The sequence below is a fragment of the Moschus berezovskii genome, chromosome 3 (assembly GCF_049115385.1).
Source record: "Moschus berezovskii isolate FMDL1 chromosome 3, NW_MosBer_1.0, whole genome shotgun sequence".
NCBI classification, from domain to species: Eukaryota; Metazoa; Chordata; class Mammalia; order Artiodactyla; family Moschidae; genus Moschus; species Moschus berezovskii.
Genome location: NC_142462.1, coordinates 18,391,138 through 18,418,419, shown reverse-complemented (window position 1 = coordinate 18,418,419; position 27,282 = coordinate 18,391,138). Strand labels below are relative to the sequence as shown.

Below are 27,282 nucleotides of genomic sequence, written 5' to 3'. Positions count from 1 at the left end.
GAAATAGCTCAACTGGAATTCCATCACCTCCACTAGCTTTGTTCGTAGTGATGCTTCCTAAGGCCCACTTGACTTCAGATTCCAGGATGTCTGGCTCTAGGTGTGTGATATACCATCGTGGTTATCTGGGTCATGAAGATTTTTTTTGTATAGTTCTTCTGTGTATTCTTGCCACCTCTTCTTAATATCATCTGCTTCTGTTAGGCCCATACCATTTCTGTCCTTTACTGTGCCCATCTTTGCATGAAATGTTGCCTTGGTATCTCTAATTTTCTTGAAGAGATCTCTAGTCTTTCCCATTCTATTGTCTTCCTCTATTTCTTGGCATTGATCGCTGAGGAAGGTTTTGATGTAAGATGGTGGAGTAGAAGGACGTGTGCTCATCTTCTCCTGAAAGAACTACAAAACTACAACTCGCTCCTGAACAGCCGTCGCCTGGAGAATGTTGGATCCCACTAAAAAAGATACCCCAGATCCAAGGGCAACAAGAAGCCCCAACAAGATGGTAGGAGGGGCAAAATCGCGTTCAGAATCAAACCCCTTAGCTGCCAGAGACGCTCAGAGGATCAAGCAAACCCTGTGCGCACCGGGACCCAGAGCCCGCACAGAGACTGAGCCAGCGCTGTGTGTGAGCATCTCCTGCAGGGGCGCGGGCCAGCAGCGGCCTGCCGCAGGGGCAGGGGCTCTGGGTGCAGGGTACCAGCCCTCTGGGTGTGGCATAAGCCCTCCTGGAGGAGGTCGCCATTAACCCCACCGCAGAGCTGCCAGAACTGACCCAGGACTGAGTTAGCCGACTCGTGGAGGGCACAAACAGAACCCTGTGCGCACCAGGACCCGGCAGAAAGGAGCAGTGACCCACAAGAGCCTGAGCCAGACTCGTGCAGGAGCGTCTCGGAGTCTCTGGCCGAGGCGAGGGTCGACAGTGTCTGGCTGCAGGGCTGGGGGCCCTGAGTGTGGCAGTGCGTGCCTGGGACCTTCTGAAGGAGGTCTCCATTACCTGCGTTACCTCCACCACAGTCCGGCCTCAGGTCAAACAGCAGGGAGGAAACACTCTCAAGTGACCACTAATTGACTGACCTCATCCAATTTTTATCATTTTGTAAGAAACGGATGAAAAGCCTAAGAGATAAGATTACTAACTCAGTTTGTGAATCATTTTTGAGAAAACTTCACAGGACTGATGAGTTTACTCCCAGTTCTTCTGACCACTGGGAAGACCAGTGGACCCTGTAGCACTGGGGCTTGTCGCCCACCTATCTTCAGGGACCCTGCGAAGCCAACTCAACTGCAGTACACTGGACAGTAGCTGTGCTTTCTGGAACAGGTTTTCTAAGGTTCTGGCCCAATTGTTCATTTACATAGCAGAACGGAGGCTGTCGTTAGATTTGATTACTGTTAACCAATCACTGTGGTAGGTCAAAAATGTTATTTTTGGAAACAGGAAAAGCCCCTCTTCTTTCCTGTCTTATTATTACAATTACATGAGTTCCTTTCAGTCCTGTCAACATTCTACTGCAATTACAAATAATTATGAAACTATGATTCTGATTGAAAACTATTTTATAACATTGTACATGTGAATTGTTTGTGACTACTGATGCAGAGAGACACAAGAATTGATGTTTTAAAATATAGCTGACTAGCTAGCCTGGGTGGCTGCTGGTTCAAAAGCTGGCATTAACTGCGGTTAAGCATTGTGCTGATGACCGCCCGCCGTGGGCTATGGGTGGTTTTGCCTAGAGTAAGGTGAGCACTTGCCAAGAGAATCAAGACCTGCTTGATTTTCACATGCAATTTAAACAAGGACATGAGAACTCTCTGGCTACTATAATGAAATTCAGTCAAAACTTGTCTCCCTTCTGCTGGATGCCTGTGCTTAATACGCCCCATTGAGGGTGGTGCTCCAAGGTGAGAGGTGGTGGCTGCCTCAGGAGCCAAGGGACCACAGGGAACACAGTCATTTCTGAAGTGTCCCAGGGTCTCTCCCGTAGTGTATTTGGGCATTTCTCTCTCCCTTAAATGGTGTCACCGTTTGTTGTTTTTCCCCCTGAGCATACTTGATACTCTTCTATTCTTAATTCTAAGGCACTCACTAAATTTCTCACTTCAAAATCATGCAAAATTAAAAATTGCTTTTGAGTTGCATTATGGCCTCATTTTCCCCTGAGATTCCTGTCCTCAATACAAACAGAGCTTTCTTGCCATTCTCCATTGGACAGCACAAAGGAAGCCCAGAATAACAAAAATAAATTTTGGAATTCTCTCTTCCCATCCTTTCCCCATTCTCCTGTAATCATGCAGAGAAGGTACAATTTCTTACCAAGTTGCCAGAAAAGAAAAAAGGCTTGGGACAACCTATACATTGGATAAATGGTCCGCAAATAATTTTGTGTTCCTTTATTCTTAGCATTTTGTCTGTTTCTTCCTTAGTCTGTACTTTTGGGATGATTCCCTAAATTCATAAAGCAATATAAACATCATTAGATGCTTAAGGAAGTGCATATGACATTCAATGTAAAAAGGACATCTAGACAGGAGGCCAAGCTCCAGCTAACTGACATTAATTGCCTGTTGCATAATCCTGGGCAAATCAATTAAATTCTATGAAGGCGAAGTTTTTTTTATCAATAAAGTGTAGTATAATTATCTCCTCTCCCAATCTTATTGTTAAGAATCAAATGAAATGATAAAATAAAACTTCTTTGTAACTCACAAATAATAATAATAATAAGAGTGAATTTCTATCTTTATTATTATTTTTGAATGCCTGTGTACAAGGTGGCAGCTTAAAAGCTTTACATGAAAACTCATTTAACCCTGACACTAATGTTATGAGGTAGCTACTCTTCTTATCCTCATTTCACAGAAGAGAAGATGAAGGTACAGAGGCTACATAACCTGTCCAAGATTTTAAAGGTAGTAACTGGGAGAGCACTGATTTAAACCCAGGCAGCTGGACTTGAGACAGAGCACGCATCTGTGCCTTAATGTCTTCTTATACAAAGCCAAGTTTACGATTATGCAATCTCAGAATAAAACTGGAAAAGCTTGACAATATATTATACAAAGCTCACTTCTCTATAGGACAGTTTTTATCTAATAGTAAGCATAGTCGATGGCATGGGCGAAAATCAATTTAACAGCTGAGTCCAGAGACAGTGGTCTTTCTTACATACAGGTGGACAGAAACAGTCTTGAAAGCCAACAAGGTACTTAAATGCAAAATCACCCTTTCAGACTTAAAAAGAGAATATACAAACATTGTGGGTAGCCAGGTAAAAAAGCTGAAATATGTCTAACTGACATGTCACATAGATATATTTATGCTGTATTTAGAAAAGCATTTACTGGAACTGTTCATGTCACCATAATTCTGCAATTAAACCAATGGACTAGGTGTAGGCCCAAGTGTAGGCTATAACTGAAGTAAGAAAAACACAAACTGTGGAACTTTTCTTTCATCTCACCTCTAGGTACATCACATCAGCACAAAGACACTGACCACTGACTTTAGTTAACAATGGCAGGGAGTCAGAAATTTCAGATGCACAGACACACCTGTGTTCTTAATCACCCACCCGTACCTGCTACCTGGAGAAAACCTATTGGCCTCTCTCTCTTTCTCTTTCCATTTCTGTCCCTTGTTGGAACTCTTCCGCAAAGGTGCCCTGTAATGACAGCACACGGTCAGAAAGGGGAATGGGACACTTTCTCCTTTAACCCTTCTCTTACAGAGGGTTTGCTTTTCACCTCGTGAAGCGCTTACCCCAGATTCACAAACTTCCGCTTGATTTTTCCTCCTCGCACCACCAATGAACTGGATGCCCTTAGTGATTTGGGACCTGTGGCACCATCTAGGATATACACATATGTAAAAAAAATGATTATTATCATTTATTCTATTACTATCATTTTTAAAAAGCTATTGTCAAAAGTCACTGCATCTCTGTATCTAAGGGGTTTGCCTCAATTCCTAACTGTAAAAGAAAATAATGGAAGCCTTTTATAAGCAAACAGGATACAGCTATGTTGAGGAACACTCAGTTCAACCAGGAGAGGTCCTGTTATGCAAAAGCCCAATTCTAAAATCAAAAGAATTTTAGTTTCAAATAAAGTGGGATCAAAAAATAAGCAAGAATAAACACTATCAAATCACCCTTTACATTCAAAGTAGGGAGGGACCAAATGACCTTCCTTTTGTTCGTTCTCTGGCTCCAACTCTGCTTCAAATGTCTGGGCTGGGCCCTCCATGCCTTTCTCACTTTCGGTGTTTAAACAGCTTCTGACAGGAACCCAGCCACTTCCCCTCTATGTCCCAAGTCCAGTAAAGAATGTCACCCCTGAGAGTCTGGCAGATTTAGGGAGAAAGGGAGAGTCAAAGCTTCCCCTTCTGGTCTGCCCCTTGCTAATGGCTTGCGGACAGCACTGGGACAGGGGAGACAGAACATGGGGGAGACGGCTCAAGTAGGAGCTCAGCTATAAAACATTTACAACTTCGCAAGGTCTTTTTTAGAAGCTGGCTTGGAGCACGGCTTGGCTGGCCTCCCTTGATGTGGAAGACTCCAAAACCTCCTCAGTGTTCGGAGCTGAATGATCCTTACTTCTCTTGAGTCATGCTGGCATTTGAAAGCGCAGCAGCTGCTGGGGGCTGGGGACACTTGAGACGGTGCCAGAAACCGATCAGAGGAGAGACTATGCCAATGGAATTCAATGTCAGCTGTAGGAACAAGATCTCACTAGTGGTAGAAGTTGCTGTGGCTCTACCTGGAACTTTTTAGCAGTGGATGCTGTTTGGCATTATATTTCAGCACATCCAGTTATCTGAGATCAGTAACAAAGGGTGTGTTAACTTTGATGCATATTTGTGTATGAAAACTGCTTTTCCTCAATTGTCTGTGGGTGCCAGTCTTTTTAAAATTAAAAAGAAAATCCAGCAACTTTGTGGCATGGATCACCGACTCGATGGACATGAGTTTGAGTGAGCTCCGGGAGTTGGTGATGGACAGGGAGGCCTGGCGTGCTGTGATTCATGGGGTCGCAAAGAGTCAGTCACGACTGAGTGACTGAACTGAACTGAAGAAAGTATTCAGTTAACCTTCTGGGTTAATTTTGTTTATGCTTTTTGTCTATTTCAGGAGAAATTTCTAAATACACATAACTTACAAACAGTTCTCATTTAGAAGCTTCTTTCTGAAGTTTTGAAGATGCAAAGGATGTTGAAAAACATTCTAAGGATTTTTAGCAATGAGCTTTCCATAGTTTTAGTTAATGACACTCTGATTACAATAATCAATAATTTTGAAATTTACATAATGAAATAGAAAAGTCAGAAATATGTCCAAGTCAAAATCCCCTTCTAGCCTCAAATATTTATTATGACTATTTGCATCATTACTCTTTGGGTAACTGAATTAAACAGCCACAGATGTGACATATTCACCTAAAGAAAATCTACAGACACAGTACAAACTCGTTCTATGGTGATTTTGCAAATGGACATTAAAAAGGCAGGACTGCAGTTTTCCTAACAGAAGTCAAAGAAAAGAAAATACTATATTCTTCCAAATCAGTTCTAGAGCAACTCTAAATGGTGAGGACTGTGCAAAGTTAAAAGGAGACTGATTTATTATTTTTGGAAACAAAGGTGGCTGGGAGATGTTTCAACGAGTGGTGAGAGGACCAGATGAGACAATGTACACAGCAACACTCTATAACCTATTAGCGTGGCAATTGTTTGGACATCTTGGGATTAAAAGCCTAATTCTGCACATCACAGAGCCTGCTGCCAGGCAATCTTACATCATTATCTCACACATTTGCCAAAGTGTGTTCCAAGGCACACTTAAATGAATGCTTTCAAAAGGCCGAAGAGGCAAGATTAAGTAATAAAGCACTTCTCCAGTTTAAATCAATCAAACCCATCTTTAATGTACATTAGAAATTCTCAGTTCAGTTCAGTCGCTCAGTCATGTCCGACTCTCCGCGACCCCATGAATCACAGCACGCCAGGCCTCCCTGTCCATCACCAACTCCCGGAGTTCACTCAAACTCATGTCCATAGAGTCAGTGATGCCATCCAGCCATCTCATTCTCGGTCGTCCCCTTCTCCTCCCGCCCCCAACCTTTCCCAGCATCAGAGTCTTTTCCAGTGAGTCAACTCGTCGCATGAGGTGGCCATTAATTTTGTCATAATCCTCAGAGATTTATCTTCATAAATTATTTGCTTACTATTCTGGCACCTCAATGTCTTGATCTTTTCTCCTCCAATGATCTTTTCCTCCACTCTGACTCAGTTGCATTTCTATTATCATCCTCTAGTATGATAATGATATATTTCTATCATACTCTAGACTTTATCATTGTTGATAATTTTGACACCTCCATAATCTCAATTTTAAGCATCTCTATCTCTGATCTATATTTTTACACAATACTATTGACTCAACCACTACAATTTTAACCCAATCAAGACATGATATATTCATCTTACCATCTCTTTACCATCCTACCCCACTCTCACATACCTTATTGCCCTCTTTATCCAGCATAAATTCCTCTGATGTACTGCTGCTTCTGCCTGAAGTCTCTCTCATTTCTTTTCTCAGGTCTTCGCTAACATTTACTCTTCTCCATGAAACCTTCCTTTGTTACCAAATAAAATTACCACACCTCCTTCACAGCATTTCCTCTTCCAACTTCAATTTTTCATAGCACTATTCATATGATATTCTATATGTTTTAGTTGTTTATTTAATAATCTATTAAATACATTTATTATACATAGTATAAATTCAAGAAGCGCAGGACTTTGTTCATTTGTAGCAATATTGTTGCATAGCAAAAGTGCTCAGTGTACATTTGGTAAAATAATGAATGAAGAGATGAACAGGTGTTATCCCCACCGCCCTCAGTTCAGTTCAGTTCAGTCGCTCAGTCATGTCCGACTCTCCGCGACCCCATGAATCACAGCACGCCAGGCCTCCCTGTCCATCACCAACTCCCGGAGTTCACTCAAACTCATGTCCACAGAGTCGGTGATGCCATCCAGCCATCTCATTCTCGGTCGTCCCCTTCTCCTCCCGCCCCCAACCTTTCCCAGCATCAGAGTCTTTTCCAGTGAGTCAACTCGTCGCATGAGGTGGCCAAAGTATTGCAGTTTCAGCTTTAGCATCAGTCCCTCCAATGAACATCCAGGATTGATCTCCTTTAGAATGGACTGGTTGGATCTCCTTGCAGTATAAGGGACTCTCAAGAGTCTTCTCCAACACCACAGTTCAAAAGCATCGATTCTTCGGCGATCAGCTTTCTTCACAGTCCAACTCTCACATCCATACATGACCACGGGAAAAACCATTGCCTTGACTAGACAGACCTTGGTTGGCAAAGTAATGTCTAGACCATATAAAAAACCAACACTAGATTGGTATGACTTCAGGAAAAGAAAAAGAATTTTGACAGTTTTGTCTGTTTGCTTATTTAGCTGTATCTGAAATGTCCACTAGGCTTTTTGACATCTCTCCATTACCACCTTCATGAGCAATCAGATGTCCAAGTCTTCACACTGGATGCCATAGCTTTAAGCTTTGGCAAGCTAGTCTTCATTGTCAAAGGTCATAACCGATCCATTGCTGGGACTGGATTCTTCTTCTTCTCATTGCAACGAGACACTTGACTACCTCTTCTTTCATTATGTTGTTGCTCAGCCGCTCAGTTGTGTCCAGCTCTTTGTGACCCCATGGACTGCAGCAGCCGAGGCTTCCCTGTCTCTCACCATCTCCCACAGGTGGCTCAAACTCATGTCCATTGAGTCGATGATGCCATCTAACAGTCTCATCCTCTGTAACCCTCTTCTCCTGCCCTCGATCTCTCCCAGCATCAAGGACTCCCAAGTCTACCTCCCAGTCCTGTCTTCTCTCTTGAGCTCAAGTCCTCTTCTACTAGAAATGAGTTAACCATCTTTCGCCCATAAAGTTTCTGATTTCCTGATTTCTATCAATGACAGGGACCATGCTTTCTGAGGCTGGCAGCCCTGTGATCAGTTTCAACCTCCTCACTCTCTTCCTCCTCTATCTAGTCAGCATACTTTCAGTGGTTCTCATATCATTCTTTCTTTTCCCTAAATCGAGTTAGATATTTATCATATATCCAGTTGTAATGGGAGTCTTTCTGTCCTAGTTTCCACTGAGGTCCCACAATTTAACAAAATGGTGACTTGCGAATGCGGTATTGGTACAATTTAGAAAATAACCCTACTTCAATTACATGTTCAATAATAGCAGAGATTCAGACTAAGGACTGCAATCAACTACAGCTATTAACTTAATTATTACGTTTGTGGTACCTTGGTAGACCAAAACTAATGGTATATTACTTAAAAAAAAATCTAGAAAAATGGCAGCTAATGACTAAGACAATTTCAGCGTTTATCCAACAATGTTGAGCGGAAGGAAACATATGTCTAGACTCGGAGTCAGCAAGCCTTCTCTGTAAAAGGCCAGAGTGTAAATATTTCAGACTGCGGACAGCTGACTATGTCACAGCTACTCACTCTGCTGCTGCAGTATGAACGCAGTACTGTGTGAGTGTGGTTGTGTTCTGAAAAAACTGTATTTATGAAAACAGGTGGAGGCCGGATTTGGTTTGATGACCTCTGTTTCAGAAGACCTTTACTGATTATCTAGAGAGACATACTTATTAATTCATCTAAGAAACTTATGGATATAAATTACATGCCATACTTCTTACTAGGGACCACAAATACAAAGATGAATACGATGGATGAGAAAACCTTATTATACACAAAGCGATAGAAAAAGAAGTAACAGTGTGAAAATTTCTGTGGGGATCAAAGAGAATAATTAACTCTACCTGGGAAGGGGGACAGGGTACAAAGGGTCCACTAAAGGAGGTGAAATTTAGGATGAGCTTTGAAGAAAGTCCAGAATCTACTGGAGGGGCATGTTAGGTGTGAACTTAAACATGAAGTCCAGTTTGTACTTGTGAGTAATAACCCCATTCTAGTTCCTTTATTGACATACCAATGAGTTGTAAGAACAACACACATATAAACACATCAGTTCAGTTCAGTTCAGTCGCTCAGTCGTGTCCGACTCTTTGTGACCCCACGAATCGCAGCAAGCCAGTCCTCCCTGTCCATCACCAACTCCCAGAGTTCACCCAAATTCATATGAATCAAGTTGGTGATGCCATCCAACCATCTCATCCTCTGTTGTCCCCTTCTCCTCCTGCCCTCAATCCCTCCCAGCATCAGAGTCTTTTCCAATGAGTCAACTCTTCGCATCAGGTGGCCGAAGTATTGGAGTTTCAGCTTCAGCATCAGTCCTTCCAATGAACACCAAGGACTGATCTCCTTTAGGATAGACTGGTTGGATCTCCTTGCAGTCCAAGGGACTCTCAAGAGTCTTCTCCAGCACCACAGTTCAGAAGCATCAATTCTTCGGCGATCAGCTTTCTTCACAGTCCAACTCTCACATCCATACATGACCATGGCAAAAACCATAGCCTTGACTAGATGGACCTTGGTTGGCCAAGTAATGTCTCTGCTTTTTAATATGCTATCTAGGTTGGTCATAACTTTCCTTCCAAGGAGTAAGCGTCTTTTAATTTCATGGCTGCAATCACCATCTACAGTGATTTTAGGGACCAAAGAAGTAAAGTCTGTTCCCACTGTTTCCCCATCTATTTCCCATGAAGTGATGGGACCAGATGCCATGATCTTAGTTTTCTGAATGTTGAGCTTTAAGTCAACTTTTTCACTCTCCTCTTTCACTTTCATCAAGAGGCTTTTTAGTTCCTCTTCACTTTCTGCCATAAGGCTACCCTTATGTCATCTGCATATCTGAGGTTATTGATATTTCTCCCGTCAATCTTGATTCCAGCTTGTGCTTCTTCCAGCCTAGCGTTCCTCATGATGTACTCTGCATATAAGTTAAATAAGCAGGGTGACAATATACAGCCTTGACGCACTCCTTTTCCTATTTGGAACCAGTCTGTTGTTCCACGTTCAGTCTAACTGTTGCTTCCTGACCTGCATACAGGTTTCTCAAGAGGCAGGTCAGGTGGTCTGGTATTCCCATCACTTTCAGAATTTTCCACAGTTTATTGTGATCCACACAGTCAACGGCTTTGGCATAGTCAATAAAGCAGAAATAGATGTTTTTCTGGAACTCTCTAGCTTTTTCGATGATCCAGCAGATGTTGGCAATTTGACCTCTGCTTCCTCTGCCTTTTCTAAAACCTGCTTGAACATCTGGAAGTTCATGGTTCACGTATTGCTGAAGCCTAGCTTGGAGAATTTTGAGCACGACTTTACTAGCATGTGAGATGAGTGCAATTGTGCATTAGTTTGAGCATTCTTTGGCATTGCCTTTCTTTGGGATTGGAATGAAGACTGACCTTTTCCAGTCCTGTGGCCACTGCTGAGTTTTCCAAGTTTGCTGGCATATTGAGTGCAGCACTTTCACAGCATCATCTTTCAGGATTTGAAATAGCTCAACTGGAACTCCATCACCTCCACTAGCTTTGTTCGTAGTGATGCTTTCTAAGGCCCACTTGACTTCACATTCCAGGATGTCTGGCTCTAGGTGAGTGATCGCACCATTGTGATTATCTGGGTCATGAAGATCTTTTTTGTATAGTTCTTCTGTGTATTCTTGCCACCTCTTCTTAATATCTTCTGCTTCTGTTTGGTCCATACCATTTCTGTTCTTTACTGAGCCCATCTTTGCATGAAATGTTCCCCTGGTATCTCTAATTTTCTTGAAGAGATTTTTAGTCTTTCCTATTGTGTTGTTTTCCTCTATTTCTTATGATTGATCACTGAGGAAGACTTTCTTATCTCTCCTTGCTATTCTTTGGAACTCTGCATTCAAATGGGAATATCTTTCCTATTCTCCTTTGCTTTTTGCTTCTCTTCTTTTCACAGCTATTTGTAAGGCCTCCTCAGACAGCCATTTTGCTTTTCTGCATTTCTTTTCCACGGGGATGGTCTTGGTCCCTGTCTCCTGTACAATGTCACGAACCTCTGTCCATAGTTCATCAGGTACTCTCTCAGATCTAGTCCCTTAAATCTATTCCTAACTTCCACTGTATAATCATAAGGGCTTTGATTTAGGTCATACCTGAATGGTCTAGTGGTTTTCCCTACTTTCTTCAAACACATATAAACACATACACACAGGTAAATAAAGCTAATCACATTTAACCTTTGTTGAGTCCTGGTCTGAATAGTGGATTTGTCTCATATGGCAAAGAACTCAAAGATTTTACAGACTGCAAAGAGACTGACAGGTTTCTTTGCTATCTTTCAAAGTGCAACAGAACATGAGAGTGGAAGGCAATCAAGTATAAGGTTATTGATGGTGATGGTTTTGGGGTGTCAGAGAGACAGGGTTTGTCACCTGTCCGAGGGAGACACAGAGAGACAGAGAGAAATACAGATGGACTCTAGTCTACAAACTCCCTGCGGGAAAGAATGGAATATCATCACTGTATATTTGGCCGTTAACACGATGCTGGACACAGAGCAGGTGTTCAACTATTTGTTGAATAAATACATGAATGAATAGCTTAATATTAGTGAACACGGAAGACAACGGAGTTCTTCAAGGCTGGAAACCTTCATCAAGTGAAGGAAAGAATGTGAGAAACTACTTTCATCCAGTCATAGCTAATACCTAATAATGGTTATCGTACTAGTAACTGACCACTTATAAAGTTAATACTTTAGAAAAGCTCAGTTAACTGCTCCTTTCTAGTTACTCAGAAGCATCATCAACCCAGGAAAATAAAAAATGAGAAAGCTCAAGTATTTAATCTCTGGAGAAGAAAGTACCACCCCTATTTCTTGGTCCTGCTTACAGCAGCTATGTATTTAATCCCAAAGAAGAGGCAGTGGCAAGCAAAGGAGGTCTTTGAAGAAAAGAAGGAATTCTCACATTTGCATGCTAATTATTGCTAACCACATTCTGCTGAATATTCCTGCTAATGGTCTGTGAAGCACAGATCATACCCATGTAATACTTTCCCAATCTGAGATGAGACACCTGCTTTTTAGAATGAAAAGAGAAAATAATCTAGACAAGATGTAGCCACTTTAAAAAAAATGTTTGAGTCAGATTTCATGTGTAAGTGACCCACTTTCTGACTACAATGTACTTCTTTCAGATAGCTAAGTCATACCTGAAAACTCAAACAGTGGAATACAAGGTATTAACCGATGCCTCCAAAATAGGTCCCTCTGCTCTTCTGCCTTCTTACAAACTAAGCAAGGTCTGTACACACTTTTTTCTGAGGAGATGAGGGAGGGCTTGTTACAAGTATATTTCTGTCAAAGTGCTATTATGATCCATCATCTAGGTTAATTAATAAGAGTTTCTGAAGCCTTCATTCTTTTGAAAGTAAGCCAAAAATCACAGGACAAGTCCTTCACCAACTTGATAAATTTGACATACTTTCTGTTGCCTCCACAAGGATCTTATACACCCTAAGTACTTAATTTTTACCTCAAAACTTCTAGAAGACTTGTGCTTAGGACCAAACTTGTGGAAGATAATTCCAGCAAATCAATAGGCTCAGGGAAGAAGAACAGGGAAAATTCAGGGGTAAAGCTACGATGCTTACTAAGAGTTACAAAACAAAGTGAATCCCCACAATCAATTGTATATCTATATTCAGGATGTATTCATGGAAAGATTACAACCTTTGATTTGGTAGAGATGTGTGTGCTATACTATTTATTGTGTTGTGTCACACTATGTATTACTATGAAATTGTCGTGTTAATTCTAGGAGCATATTTTAAAATTTATGGACTCATCATTCTGTATTATCTTTATTATAGCTTTTCTATCACCTTCTATGCAATATAAATTACTGTGAGAATTTCTTCTAAATAAAAACCAGTTAATGGGTTAAGACCAATGCTGTTTTCACCTCTCTCTCATAGATATATATACTCTTTTTCTATATGAGTATGTTAGTGTTTATTGAAACTTTATGGGATGCTATTATCTAAAATCTCTAGGCCTCCTGAAGAATTTCCTTCAACAAGAAACTTGCTGAGGATGTGAAATACTAATCAGATAGGAAAAGATAAAAAGTAAGGGAGTTCTCTTGTCCCATAATGTAAAAGGAAAGCAGTATCAACTATTAGCTATGCAAAAGACACAGGTCCTATTTTTGTGTGTCACAAATTAAGGTGTTAGTGAAGTCAGACAAAACAAAAGCTAAAAAAACCAAAATTAACAGTACCTTTTTCTTGTAGTATTTTCGTGGTGGTGGCTTGATTGTGGCAAGGCAATTCTTCCATATCATGATCAGATTTTGAAGGAGAAGAGAGTGAAGTGTCTTCCCCAACAGAGGAGGAAGGCTCCCCTTCCGAGTACAGTGGTCCTTCTTGAAATTCAGCTTTGTGGTCAGACGAGAAGGGCACACTGCCAGCCACTGGAGTGAGGGATGAAGCACCAGAATCTGATTCTGGAGAAGCTCTCAAACCCTTGGGCAGAAGTGATTTGGTAATGTGCATGTGGTTATAGAAACTGTTTGAAGGCTGTTGGTATAAGAGACTATAAAGGAGGTTATGCCACTGAACATCAGTCCATTTGATACTTACTTTGAAATCAGACCAACCTTGTTTTTAGTAAGTCCCTATGAAAACCAATTTTTGATGGTTTACAGATGAGACTGCATAGTTCACAACAATGTACCATATTACCACTATAGCTAACACAGACGCCTAAGACATAATAGAAACGATGACTTGTGCATTAACTATTTACCACCAGGAAAAATCAACAACTGAATGTCAAAAGCACCATCATCAAATATGACGATATGGATATTGCTCTTGGTTGTTTGAATGAGTACAGAAGAATATGAATCATAACAATATATAGACGTGAATAAGAATTTAGGAGACAAGGAAGTGAACTACTCCAGCTGTTTTCAACTAGAATACAGAATCTGGCTGCAGGAAAATCATTATTTTCAATAAGCTGTAGGAACAAGGATACAGCCCAAAGCCGCAAGTCAGAAAGCAGTCAGGGGTGCTCACCTTTCGCTCCAGACTGTCCTCCCCATCAGTTGAGCTGACACTATCATACAGTCTTGTCCTAGACGGTCTCTGGCGTCTGTTCTTCAGGGAGAGCTGGGCCCGAGTTTTCAGTGCTTTTGAATCCAGGCGCTCTGTCTCTGGGACTGCTTCATTAAAGTCTAAAAATAAAATATTGCAAAATAATCTGTGAAACCTTTGAGAGGACTGACAGAGACTATGGACACTGAAAACAAAATATCAAAGTTATCAGTAACACCAGGCAGGAAACAGGCGAGAATCATGGTGGTCTGTCTGATAACAAGGGTAACAAAGATGAGATTTAGGAGAAATGTACAAAGCCTACAGAAAGAAACCAACACTAAACAGGAGCAAAGTCAACAACAAAAATCTAACATTCACAGACCATAAACCTTCCTATAGTCATACAAACACTCATTTGCGTTTACTTGTTTACATGAATGTATGCTGAAGTATTGGATGAAGAAAGATGTGAGAAGAAGGTGTATCAAAGTTGAGAGCTCTTAGAAATCAAGACAAAAACCTACAAAAGTCAGGTGCCAGGTCAAGAGCAGATAACAGAAGGTGACCATCAGCATAAACTTTCTATAGCAAAAGTTACCAAAACTGTAACTGTAAGGACTAAACCACTTTGGTCTTAATATTTATATATTTTTTCCACTCAAAACAGAGTTTCTGAAAATTTAGCTTGTTCTTCTTTGAACTCTCTAGAAAGACCAGCAAAGAACTTATCTCAACAACAAATTTAAGCTAACTGGGGAAATAAAACATGGTAAGCTATCCAAGTAAAACAAAAAGCAATTAAACCACCACAAGTACTTAATTTACTAGTATTATGGATGAAGTAGAATAAACTACCCATTGATAGACAGATAAAGAAGATGCGTATACACACACACACACGAATACTCAGTTCAGTTCAGTTGCTCTGTCATGCCCAACTCTTTCCCACCCACGGACTGCAGCATGCCAGGCTTCCCTGTCCATCACCAACTCTCAGAGCTTGCTCAAACTCATGTCCATCGAGTCGGTGATGCCATCCAACCATCTCATCCTCTGTTGTCCCCTTCTCCTTCTGCCTTCAGTCCTTCCCAGCATCAGGGTCTTTTTCTAAGGAGTCAGTTCTTCACATCAGGTGGCCAAAAGATTGGAGCTTCAGCTTAAGCATCAGTCCTTCCAAAAAATATTCAGGACTGATTTTCTTTAGGATTGACTATTTTGATCTCTTTGCAATTCAAGGGACTCAAGTCTCCTCCAACACCATAATTCAAAAGCATCAATTCTTCAGCACTCAGCTTTCTTTATGGTCCAACTCTCATATCCATACGTGACTACTGGAAAAACCATAGCTTTGACTAGATGGGCCTTTGTCAGCAAAGTAATGTCTCTGCTTTTTAATATGCTGTCTAGGTTGGTCATAACTTTTCTTCCAAGAAGCAAGCGTCTTTTAATTTCGTAGCTGTAGTCACCATCTGCAGCGATTTTGGAGCCCAAGAAAATAAAGTCTGACATTGTTTCCATTGTTTCCCCAACTATCCACTGTGAAGTGATGAGACAGGATGCCATGATCTTTGTTTTTTGAATGTTGAGTTTTAAACCAACTTTTTCACTTTCCTCTTTCACTTACATCAAGAGGCTCTTTAGTTCCTCTTTGTTTTCTGCCATATGGGTGATGCCATCTGCATATCTGAGGTTATTGATATTTCTCTGCATATCCCGGCAATCTTGGTTTCAGCTTGTGCTTCATCCAACCCAGCATTTTGCATGATGCACTCCACATATAAGTTAAATAAGCAGGGTGACAATATACAGCTTTGTCATATTCCTTTCCCAACTTGGAACCAGTCTGTTGTTCCATGCCCCATTCTAACTGTTGCTTCTCGATCTGCATACAGATTTCTCAGGAGGCAGGTCAGGTGGTCTGGTATTCCCATCTCTTGAAGAATTTTCCACATTTTGTTGTGATCCATATAGTCAAAGGCTTTGGCATAGTCAATAAAGCAGAAGTAGATGTTTTTCTGGAATTCTGTTGCTTTTTCAATGATCCAGCGATGTTGGCAATTTGATCGCTGGTTCCTCTGCCTTTTCTAAATCCAGCTTGAATATCTGGAAATTCACTGTTCATGTACTGTTGGAGCTTAGAGAATTTTGAGCATTACACTTTGCTAGCATGTGAGATGAGTGCTATTGTGTGGTACTTTGAGCATTCTTTGGCATTGCCTTTATTTGGGATTGGAATGAAAGCTGATCTTTTCCAGTCCTGTGGTCACTGCTGAATTTTCCAAATTTGCTGGCATATTGAGTGCAGCACTTTCACAGCATCATCTTTTAGGATTTGAAATAGCTCAACTGGAATTCCATCACTTCCACTAGCTTGGTTCGTAGCGATGCTTCCTAAGGCCCACTTGACTTTGCATTTCAGGATGTCTGCTCTAGGTGAGTGATCACACCATCGTGATTATCTGCATCATGAAGATCTTTTTGTATAGTTCCTCTGTGTCTTCTTGCCACCTCTTCTTAATATCTTCTGCTTCTGTTAGGTCCATACCTATCATTATTTTTATTAATTAGGCTCATACATATTATCACTCAGCCATAAAAAATAACGAAAGCTTGCTGTTTGCTACAACATGGATGGACCTAAAGGGAATTTTGCTAAGTGAAGTAAGTCAGACAGAGAAAGACAATTACTGTATGTATTCATTTATATGTGGAATCTAAAACACAAAACAAACAAACATAACAAAGTAAAAATAGAGTTTTAGACACAGAAAACAAGCAGGGGCGGAAGTCAGAGATGTGGCAATGAATGAAACAGGTGAGGGAGATTAAGTAGCACAAGCTTCCAGTTAACAAAATAAATGAATAATGGGAATAAAATGTACAGAGTGGGGCCTACAGTCAACAGTAATGTAATATCTTTGTATAGTAGCAGATGGTAAATAGGTTTACTGTGATGGTCATTGTGTAATGTATACAAATATCAAATCACTATGTTGCTCACAGGGACTAACACAGTGTTTGTAGGTCAATTACACTTCAACACTCCTGTCCCAACCAACCAACCAAAGGAACTCATAAAAAAAGATCAGATTTGTCATTATCAAAGGTGGGAGTTGGGGGAAGGGGAGATTAGATGAAGGCAGTCAACAGTACAAACTTCAGTGATAAGATAAATAGGTACTAGAAATATAATGTACATGATAAATATAATTAACATCGTTGTATGTTATATATGACATTTAAGAGAGTAAATCCTAGGAGTTCTTATCACAAGGAAAAAATAATTTTTCTCTTTTTCTTTTACTTTGTATCTATAAGAGGTGATGGATGCTCACTAAACTTAATGTGGTAATCATTTCATGATATAAGTATATTATGCTGCACACCTTAAATTTATACAGTGCTGGATATCAATTATATCTCAATAAAACCAGAAGATAAAAAATATAAGAGCTAAAAAGTTAAAAATAAATATATCCTCCCCAAATTTCCTTTTATTAACTTCTAAGTTTACATTCCAAGCTATTTGCATGCATCTCTCATTTCTTTTTCTTGGATATCTACTCTCCTCACCATAAAAGACACTGATTTTTCAAAGGAAAATGTTCAAGTCTTTAAATAAAACAACTCAAAATTAAAAAAAAAAAGAGTCACACCAAATGACTTGGTAAAGGCTAGATGGAGAATCTGATGTGGTTCTCTTTAGTCTGCCTCTCCCTACCCTTAATCTTGCTGCCCAGAGGCTAAGTCAGGACTCAAAAGTTACCATCTAAAAGGGAAGAGGGAAGGTTATCTATGAACATACTTAGGCACTGGCTGAGGAAAAGTGTTCTCCAGTTGAATTTATTTGGAATGATACTACTTACATTTGTACATGTAGCCACTCCTTAGAAATAATGAAGTTTCATCATTAATCCTATTTTATCTTTTCAGAGTGCCAGTCATTAAATGAAGTAATAATATTGAAGAAATTGATAATCAAGTGGGTCTTGGATTTAAATTATTTTTTTTTAAAAAAGCAAATAACTGAGTTGCAGAAAATATTAACATGTATGAATATTAATAGAGTAAAGCAATTTTTCACAGTGGCATTACCCCATGAAATTCTTTTTCACAGTATTATTAAGTATTAACTATGATTAAATATGTTATAAAAACAAGGAAGCATCTCAGATTGTACCTTTCTTATCTATGGAACATGGTGCTTGTCATATGGTTTTAACAAATAAAATTAAATATACAGTTCCCTGAGAGATACATCCACTGAATAACAATATGTACAGAAGATTTTCTTTTTCATTTCCTATATTTGAAAGAAAAGTGGATAACAGAAAAGTCAGACCATTCAGGTATATTTAAAGAAAGCTAAATATTTTCTAATCAGTAGTCTCTTTATTTTTCACGTGTCAATGGAAAAAAAAAATCCCCTTGATTAATTTCCTCCTTCTAACAAATTCTGAACTTGCACTGCCCATTAAGAATTGTGATCACTGGGAGAGAATCAACTTTACAAGCTCTTGTTTGCATATAAAACATGGAAACACAACGTAGAGGAATACAGATTCAGATACACTGCTGTACACACACATCTTACAATCTATCTATCTCATATCTGAATTGCACATTCTATAATACCAAACACGTCCCATACACCATCTCATTTGTTCCTCACAACAGCTCCAACAAACAGAGTAGCCAAGTTTATATAGCCAAGCATGTATTTTGCTCTCCTGAAGTTCAGAAAACTTGACTGTCTTGTCCTCATCCATATAGCTAGTTGATGAGCTACCAAACCTTTCTAGTTTCTTGACTCCTAGGCCACTAGCCTGTTCACTCCAACTTAGCTGATGTTGAACAAATTATTAGAATCAGATTTGAATGCAATTAGAATTCAGGGTTTTCAGCTGTCGATTCACATATGATGTGACTAGGAAATTCACTTCTCCAACAGGTTATTATGAAATATTATTAATCTTTCACATATGTGGAAGAGTATCAAAAAAGGAAGATGTTGAAAACTATAGAAAAATTATTTCTCAGATAATTTCTTCTTTTGTTGGTTTAGTAACAGCTTCAGTTACCCAGGGACAAAAAGACCTAAGAAAGAAGCTTATTCTACTTTTATGAGCATGATTCCTTGTGCAACAGAAGCTGAGCTCTGGAGCACCCAGCACAGTACACAACATCCAGGACTGTAGCAGCTACCTCATCACTCGATGCTGAACAAATAAAGTAAGGGAACATGAAAACTGCTATTAGCAGGGTTGGGACTATAGAGGTTATTCTGGAATCTTGCTCCACTGCTACTCAGTAATTTGCCTGGTTTAGTTTTGGACAACCGCAAAATAACAATCTCAGATGCTTGTTTTATCATCAGCTAGTGCTGACTGGGTGCAAACCACTGGACAGCACACATGTAACATCTATTAAATGTAGAGTTAGCTGAAGTCTGAGAAGCAGTGCTTTAAATACATTACCCACGTGGCCAACCACACATCACATCCAATTAACAATTTCTGAAGGTCTGAAAACAAAGATCTCAGGGTCTCTTTACAGCAGTGATTGAGCACAGAAGACTTGATGCCTTTGAATTGTGATGCTGGAGAAGACTCTTGAGAGTCCATTGGACCGCAAGGAGATAAAACCAGTCAGTCTAAAGGAAATCAGTCCTGAATATTCATTGGAAAGACTGATGCTGAAGCTGAAGCTCCAATACTTTGGCCACCTGATGCAAAGAGTCTACCTAGAAAAGACCCTGATGCTGGGAAAGACTGAAGTCAAAAGGAGAAGGGGGTGACTGTATGAGATGGTTATATAGCACTGCTGACTCAAGCGATATGAAGCTGAACAATCTCTGGGAGGTGGTGAAGGAAAGGGAAGCACGGGGTGCAGGAGTAAATGGGGTCACAAAGGTTGAACACGACCTAGCAACTGAACAACAACAATGGATTATAAGTTAGCAATTTGTGTTCCCATCCTGAGGAATAAAACATGTTTTTTAAAGAACCAGAAAACCAGAATTGACCTGAGAACTTTGACTTCATCAACTCATGCCAGAAGGAAGTTGGAAGAAATGTCCAGAGGAAGCAACCACTAAAGACACCACAAATAACACCCTCCTCAGAAGTATTAGAGGGCGTGTGTGAGAGAGAAGGAAAATGTGTACAGGACTTCTGCTGCTGGGAAATAATGGGTGATCTAATGGCCAGTAGAAGCTAGCTTTTTAAAATCACGTCATGTAAGAATCAGAATACTACAATTTGAACCTTAGGGGTTCTAGCCCAGCTTTCTCTTTCAGGTAGGAAAACCAAGGCTGAGTGGTCACTAGCTTGTCTGCTGACCGTATCACACTTAATCTGTGGAAGACTGGATACAGCGCAGTCCTCAGAAGCCTAGCCTCATCCTAGAAGGCCACTCTCAAGTCTGAAAGTAAACTTCACAAGCAATCAATCTTCCACCTTGTTTGAAACCTCTTTTTAGTCTTACTTTATTTTCCAAACAAAAATACCCATCAAGGGCTTATTTGGCAAATTCCCAGAAGGATATATAGCATTAGAAAAAAAAAAAAAAAAAAAACTGAGGGATTTTATTTGACTGTGTATTTATCCAAGAAATAAAATCTTTACATGGAAAACTTAGCTGTCAGTTTTGTGGGTGACGATGGTTCAACTGGTTCAATGTTCCCAAGTTATGTGCTGCTCAGTGTAAGGAGCTGGACACAACAGTGTAAGGCGCTGGACACAGCAGTGTAAGGCGCTGGACACAGCAGTGTAAGGAGCTGGACACAGCAGTGTAAGGCGTTGGACACAGCCGTGTAAGGCGCTGGACACAGCAGTGTAAGGAGCTGGACACAGGAGTGTAAGGCGTTGGACACAGGAGTGTAAGGCGCTGGACAGTGAGCGACTAAGCACACATGAAGAAAACCATGCAGCGTAAGGGTTTGGGTGGCCATGTTCTCTCACTGTGATTCAGTCTCTCCAGAGATCTTAATCAACAGCACAGCGTGACGCTGCTTTCATAGCCCATGACCCTGGTTTCCTTCGCTGCCCGTTCTCTTCAGTGTTTCTTGTTCTGCTGTCCATTAGCATCAGAGGAAAACGCCCTTTCCCTCCTCTCCTTTCTTCTCTATTCTTTCTTTCACACCCTTCAGACTCTCAAACAGCTTATCTCTGACTCAAATGCAGCTAGAAATACAAAAGAAGAGCAGACACAAGGGGATCAATAAACACAGCAGAAAAATACAGACAAGGTATAAAGCAGCTGACAACCATGCAGGGTAGCTTCAGTTTTGATTCACATTGGATCCTTTAAAAGAGTTTCATGGATTTGATCACAATTTTAGCAGCTGTTATGAAAAATGTTCTGTGAAATTAGGATGTTATAGATCATATGATATAGAAACCAGTTCCCTACAGTAATGGTGTGAGTCATTCAGGTTTTCCACTAGATTGATGTTGTTTTTGACGAAAATGGAATGCTGCCCACGGATCAGACATCAGCAGAGGGAACTGGAGCAGCATAACAATGGGGTCTGCTCTGCATTCTTATGTGGATTATTTTACTCAAAAACATTCACACCTTATACCACCACCCTGCCTGCTTTGTGCTATTATCAACCAAAATGCTGAGCTTAATGAGGAACTTGGTGGCATCTTTAAACTCAAACAGTATCTGCCTATCATTCATTCACTGCAAGTTCACAGAAGATGGGCCCATAGGGCTTTGGGTTGATACATATTGTATCAGAAGTGGGCTAATGTACTTCAGAGAGACTGTGTGAAATAGTCACCATGAGAGGAGACTTGGGGTTAGTCTTCCTTGAATAGAATCCAAAACAGAGGCTGTCACTAAACTGGTCAATTTATCTAATCGCTCTTTCCCTCAGAATCCTCAGCTTCTAAACAGGCATGATGATAACAACATAATAAAGACTAAATGTATGAACATATATGAATGCTTGCAAGAGCACATAATAAGTACTTAATAAATGTCTTTATTTACTGACATACAAAAAAAGATTAGCAAGATATTCTCAAGTGACTAAAGCAATTGCAGAACAACATGTATATTCATTTTAAATACTAAAAAACCAGCAACATAAAATACATTTTCTAATAGTAGATATGTCCATATAGTTGCATAGCAAGTGAACTGAAAAGATACACTTCATACAGACAATGGTGGTTACCTTCAAAGAAGACATCAGATATGAAGAGGTTGGTCAACATGTCTTTTTTGTAATGTTAAAAATTTTTTTGTGTTAGATATTTTAGAAAAATCTATACATGACGTGGAATTAAAATTAGCAAAGAAGAAAAAGCACACATTTAGTATATTTTCTTTTAGAGACATCTTAATTTCATTCTAATCTGATAGCTCTAGTGTTCTAGGACTCAGATGTTGATATCAGCCCAGGATACCCAGGCAAAGTCCCCGTGACCTTCAGCCTGCCCTGACATGAGAAGGCTGCCTTTCATCACATATATGGAGACTGTTTGCCTGCTTGGCCATTTCACTGCCAGATGATTGGGACTAAAGAAGACCCTACCGCTTAGTTTCCATCCAGCTGCTTCTCTGTTTTAGTGCTGTAGGGGAAGATGTACTGAGTCAGATATGGTAATTTGAGGTCAAGTTATACAACTTCAGCTCACCTTATGACAGCACGTTGGTTAGGAACTCACCCATGGGCAACTCTCACTCTAAACTCCATTAATAGCTGATTTCTTTACAAGCACCCAAAACCTGACAAATTTTATATCCCAGGTAGTATTCATGAAATTTTAGGAGGCTGACTTGATTTCTTACCCTTTTAGATCAATCAAAAGATTACCGTTTCCTAATTTTTAATTGGGTCTGACTTTATTGTTGTATACATTTTATTTGCTAATCTTTGAAAAATATTGAGGAATTCATTTTTACCTCTTTATCAACAAATGCAGTCTCAAAACTATCCATATGATCTCTGAAACATAATTTGGCTACTTGTTTTAATGCAGTGTTTTTCCAGTGCAGTCTGGTATTTAACTTAGCCTTCTTCAGTTTATGGTCAATCTACACTTCTATTCTCAGAGTAGAGAGAGGTCCAGAGTTTGCTGTCCATATCTTTTAAGACTATACTTTCAGGGGTCATTTCTGTAGCTCGCATCTCAGGAATGACTCTTTAGAAATGCCACTAGACATTTGTACAAGTTGCTTGATTCTGAGAATATAAAGCGATACAGAATTTAAATTTAGACAACAAGGCATTTCAATATCTTAGGACTCCTTCATTGTCAGCTGTCTTTAGACTGTGACAGAAAAGATATGCATTACCTGAAATCTGAATAAATGTTAAATCAAATCTGCAGACTATATTATGAGAAATGCTGGGCTGGAGGAAGCACAAGCTGGAATCAAGATTGCCAAGAGAAATACCAATAACTTCAGATACGCAGATGACACCACCCTTATGGCAGAAAATGAAGAACTAAAGAGCCTCTTGACGATAGTGAAAGAGGATAGGGGAAAAGCTGGCTTAAAGCTCAATATTCAGAAAACTAAGATCATGGCATCCGGTCCCATCACTTCATGGCAAATAGATAGGGATACAGTGGAAACTGGCTGACTTTATCTTTTGGGCTCCAAAATCACTGTGGATGGTGATTGCAGCCATGAAATTAAAAGACGCTTACTCCTTGGAAGGAAAGTTGTGACCAACCTAGACAGCATATTAAAAAGCAGAGACATTACTTTGCTAACAAAGGTCCGTCTAGTCAAGGCTATGGTTTTTCCAGTAGTCATGTATGGATGGGAGAGCTGGACTATAAAGAAAGCTGAGCGCCGAAGAATTGATGCTTAATTGTGAGTTGGAGAGGACTCTTGAGAGCCCCTTGGACTGCAAGGAGATCCAACCAGTCCATCCTAAAGGAGATCAGTCCTGGGTGTTCACTGGAGGGACTGATGTTGAAGCTGAGAGTCTAATACTTTGGCCACCTGATGCGGAGAACTGACTCATTTGAAAACACCCGGATGCTGGGAAAGATTGAGGGCAGGAGGAGAAAGGGACAACAGAGGATGCGATGGTTGGATGGCATCACCGACAAAATGGACATGGGTTTCGGTGGACTCTGGGAGTTGGTGATGGACGGGGAGGCCTGGCTTGCTATGGTTCATGGGGTCACAAAGAGTTGGACACGACTGAGCGACTGAACTGAATACTGAACTGAATAAATCAAATCAAATGGGCAAACTGGCTGGGAACTGCAGATTTCTGTGAGTAGGACTATGAAATAAAGTGCAGAACTTGGGTCTAGGAAGGTGGATTATGTGAATGTCCTTTTCTTAACATTCCAGAGTCTTTGACATGACAATAAACAAGCTTCTGTGTTCTTACTCAGGGTCTCCTACAGGTATCAAATTAGCTTTTCTGTCAAAAATCTCTAGATATGAGTAATCACAAGCATGCTAATTAGGTGACTCCCCAAATTATATATTTGATGCTACATCTTCCTTGATTATAGTATGGAAAGAATACTATAAAATACTACATAAAATCTACATAAAATACTACATAAAATCTGAATAAATTGAGATCTGAATGCCTTTGGTAGATTTTATGTCTTTGGTAGAGAAAAACCTAAGTTACCTGAGATGAGAGTTGTTTGCTTCCTTAATGGGAAAGTATCTTCTGACTAGAGGAAAGACTGAGTTATGTACGGCATTAGAAGATTTAAGAAAATTTAAAATTTACAATACGTGTAAGAATAATAGATATGTATAAGAACTTCTTAAGTACTTGAAAATACTGTCAGTTGCTAATAGTACATAAAAAGGAAATCAAATATAACAAATTCATAAATGCAATTTAAAATTTTTGCAGATGTTCAATTAGCTAAGTCCGTACATAGGAACTAAATATTCAAAGATCACTTAGTACTGATATGTAAATCAAATTAAAAATTTAAAGAACTATGTTTTCGATAATGCAACTTGAATAAATCAAACATTAAAACCACAATAAAAATCAGAATGACTTTTTGTGCCCCTAAAATCTTCTGTTTCATCCATAAAGAAAAAAAACCTCACAAGCAGCAGAATTTTTAGTATCAGTTCAGTTCAGTTCAGTCGCTCAGTCGTGTCCAACTCTTTGCGACCCCATGAATCACAGCACATTCTAATGTTTCCTAACTTTTCTCATAAATGGAATTTCCTATAGTTCTCATAAATAAACAGGGCCAGTATTGAAGCAGAACATTACTTCACGTCCACCTACAAGAATTCAATTATAATCTGATGCCTGTGTCCCACAGTAACAGAAAAAACTTTAAGGAACTTAACCTTTATTGGAACAACATGGTCGGCAGATTGTTCAGAACTATGCATACAAGATAATTTTCTGGTCCCAATTCTGGAAACAGCTGTTCATTTTTTGAGTTTTAATTCTCTAGATGCTATGATCCCATGATTGATCCTGTTTACCTCTTGGCTGATAGAATAAATTTCACCTTAAATGAAATCCTGAATAATCCACGGGAACCCACCGTGCACACTACATATACAAACCACTTTGTGCAGCATCTTCTCCTTTCTACTTTTATATCCCTCCATCCTAACTTCCCAGCCTGTTCTTTCAGTCAACTTACCTTAGCAGAACCATATGGTGTCTTCCAAACTATATAACTATGACTCCATGGTGAACCACACTATAAAACAAAAGAAACATTTCGAAACACAGCTATCTTGTACAATTTCTTTGAAAAGGAGTTATATTCCACATTTGGGTTAAAACTGTCTTTGATTCCAGAAGATCACAATCTACCTTGTAGTTCAACTGGCTTTTGAATTTTACTCAAAAGCCAAAATAAAATAGGAAGCAGCTCACTTTTCCTAAAATTAACAGAAAATTACTAAGCTTAAGCTCACTCTGACAAAAATCACTTGCTTTCGATCAAAACCACTCTAGCTCTCTTCTGGCACTCATACATGTCTCAGTATGACTGACGGGTCTGGTGACTTCTGTGAGCTTATGAAGATGCAGTGAGAAACGTGAACCAAGGAGAGCTGCCATTTTGCAACTCAAACCTCCTTCTGAATGCCTCGTTGATTTGGCAACAAAAGTCTTAATGGCTTACACATAGACAGATGCAAAACTTGCACAAAACTAGACAGGCAATTTAACTGCTTTGCTTTCTGGGTAAGAGAACAGATTTTGGCTTTAATGATATGCCAGAAAACAATCAATAAGTATTGATTTCTCACTCATTTGGCTTGTTCATTAAAATTTTCCACAGTGACTTACTGGGAATGTTCCACCTTTAATTAGTGCAAATCAATAATATTTCACGGTCAAAATTACTTACTGGGGATTAAAAATTATTGAAAATAATTTGTTCAGGAAAAATGAAAATTGTGAAAGTATACCAAGAAATTACATCTATATGCATGATAAAGAAAGCTTGAATCTAGTTGAGAATTCTCCCCTGCCTCAATTTAGAACTAAACAACATGACAGCATGGAATAATTATTTCACTGCTCTGTATCTCATGCTCTGGTGTAGGACACTCCTGATAATAGAGTATAAGCATTCACTTTCCTTTTAATATCTTGCCACATCATGAATGCTGACTTTAATTATGTCTCTCAGTTCACTTCAGTCAGTCAGTCGTGTCCGACTCTCCGCGACCCCATGAATCACAGCACGCCAGGCCTCCTTGTCCATCACCAACTCCCAGAGTTCACTCAAACTCATGTCCATCGAGTCGGTGATGCCATCCAGCCATCTCACTCTCTGTCGTCCCCTTCTCCTCCCGCCCCCAATCCCTCCCAGCATCAGACTCTTTTCCAGTGAGTCAACTCGTCGCATGAGGTGGCCAAAGTATTGGAGTTTCAGCTTTAGCATCAGTCCTTCCAATGAACACCCGGGACCGATCTCCTTTAGGATGGACTGGTTGGATCTCCTTGCAGTCCAAGGGACTCTCAAGAGTCTTCTCCAGCACCACAGTTCAAAAGCATCAATTCTTCAGAGATCAGCTTTCTTCACAGTCCAACTCTCACATCCATACATGACCACTGGAAAAACCATAGCCTTGACTAGATGGACCTTTGTTGGTAAGGTAATGTCTCTGCTTTTTAATATGCTGTTTAGATTGGTCATAACTTTCCTTCCAAGGAGTAAGCGTCTTTTAATTTCATGGCTGCAATCACCATCT

General features: G+C 39.9%; 1 protein-coding gene across 9 annotated transcripts in view; it reads right to left on the bottom strand.

The window, feature by feature from the left end:
- Positions 1–27,282, bottom strand: part of PPP1R9A (protein phosphatase 1 regulatory subunit 9A) — a 351,250-nt gene that overhangs the window by 21,628 nt on the left and 302,340 nt on the right. For 5 of the 9 annotated variants that reach the window (XM_055420445.2, XM_055420444.2, XM_055420449.2 and 2 more), the window contains 4 exons: positions 14,074–14,231; positions 13,272–13,569; positions 3,767–3,854; positions 3,585–3,668 (listed from right to left, as the gene is read on the bottom strand). In XM_055420445.2, coding sequence (XP_055276420.1) covers positions 3,585–3,668; positions 3,767–3,854; positions 13,272–13,569; positions 14,074–14,231 — 628 coding nt within the window. The remainder of the gene's footprint in view (positions 1–3,584; positions 3,669–3,766; positions 3,855–13,271; positions 13,570–14,073; positions 14,232–27,282) is intronic. The other 4 variants (XM_055420450.2, XM_055420452.2, XM_055420453.2 and 1 more) reach the window with 3 other exon arrangements.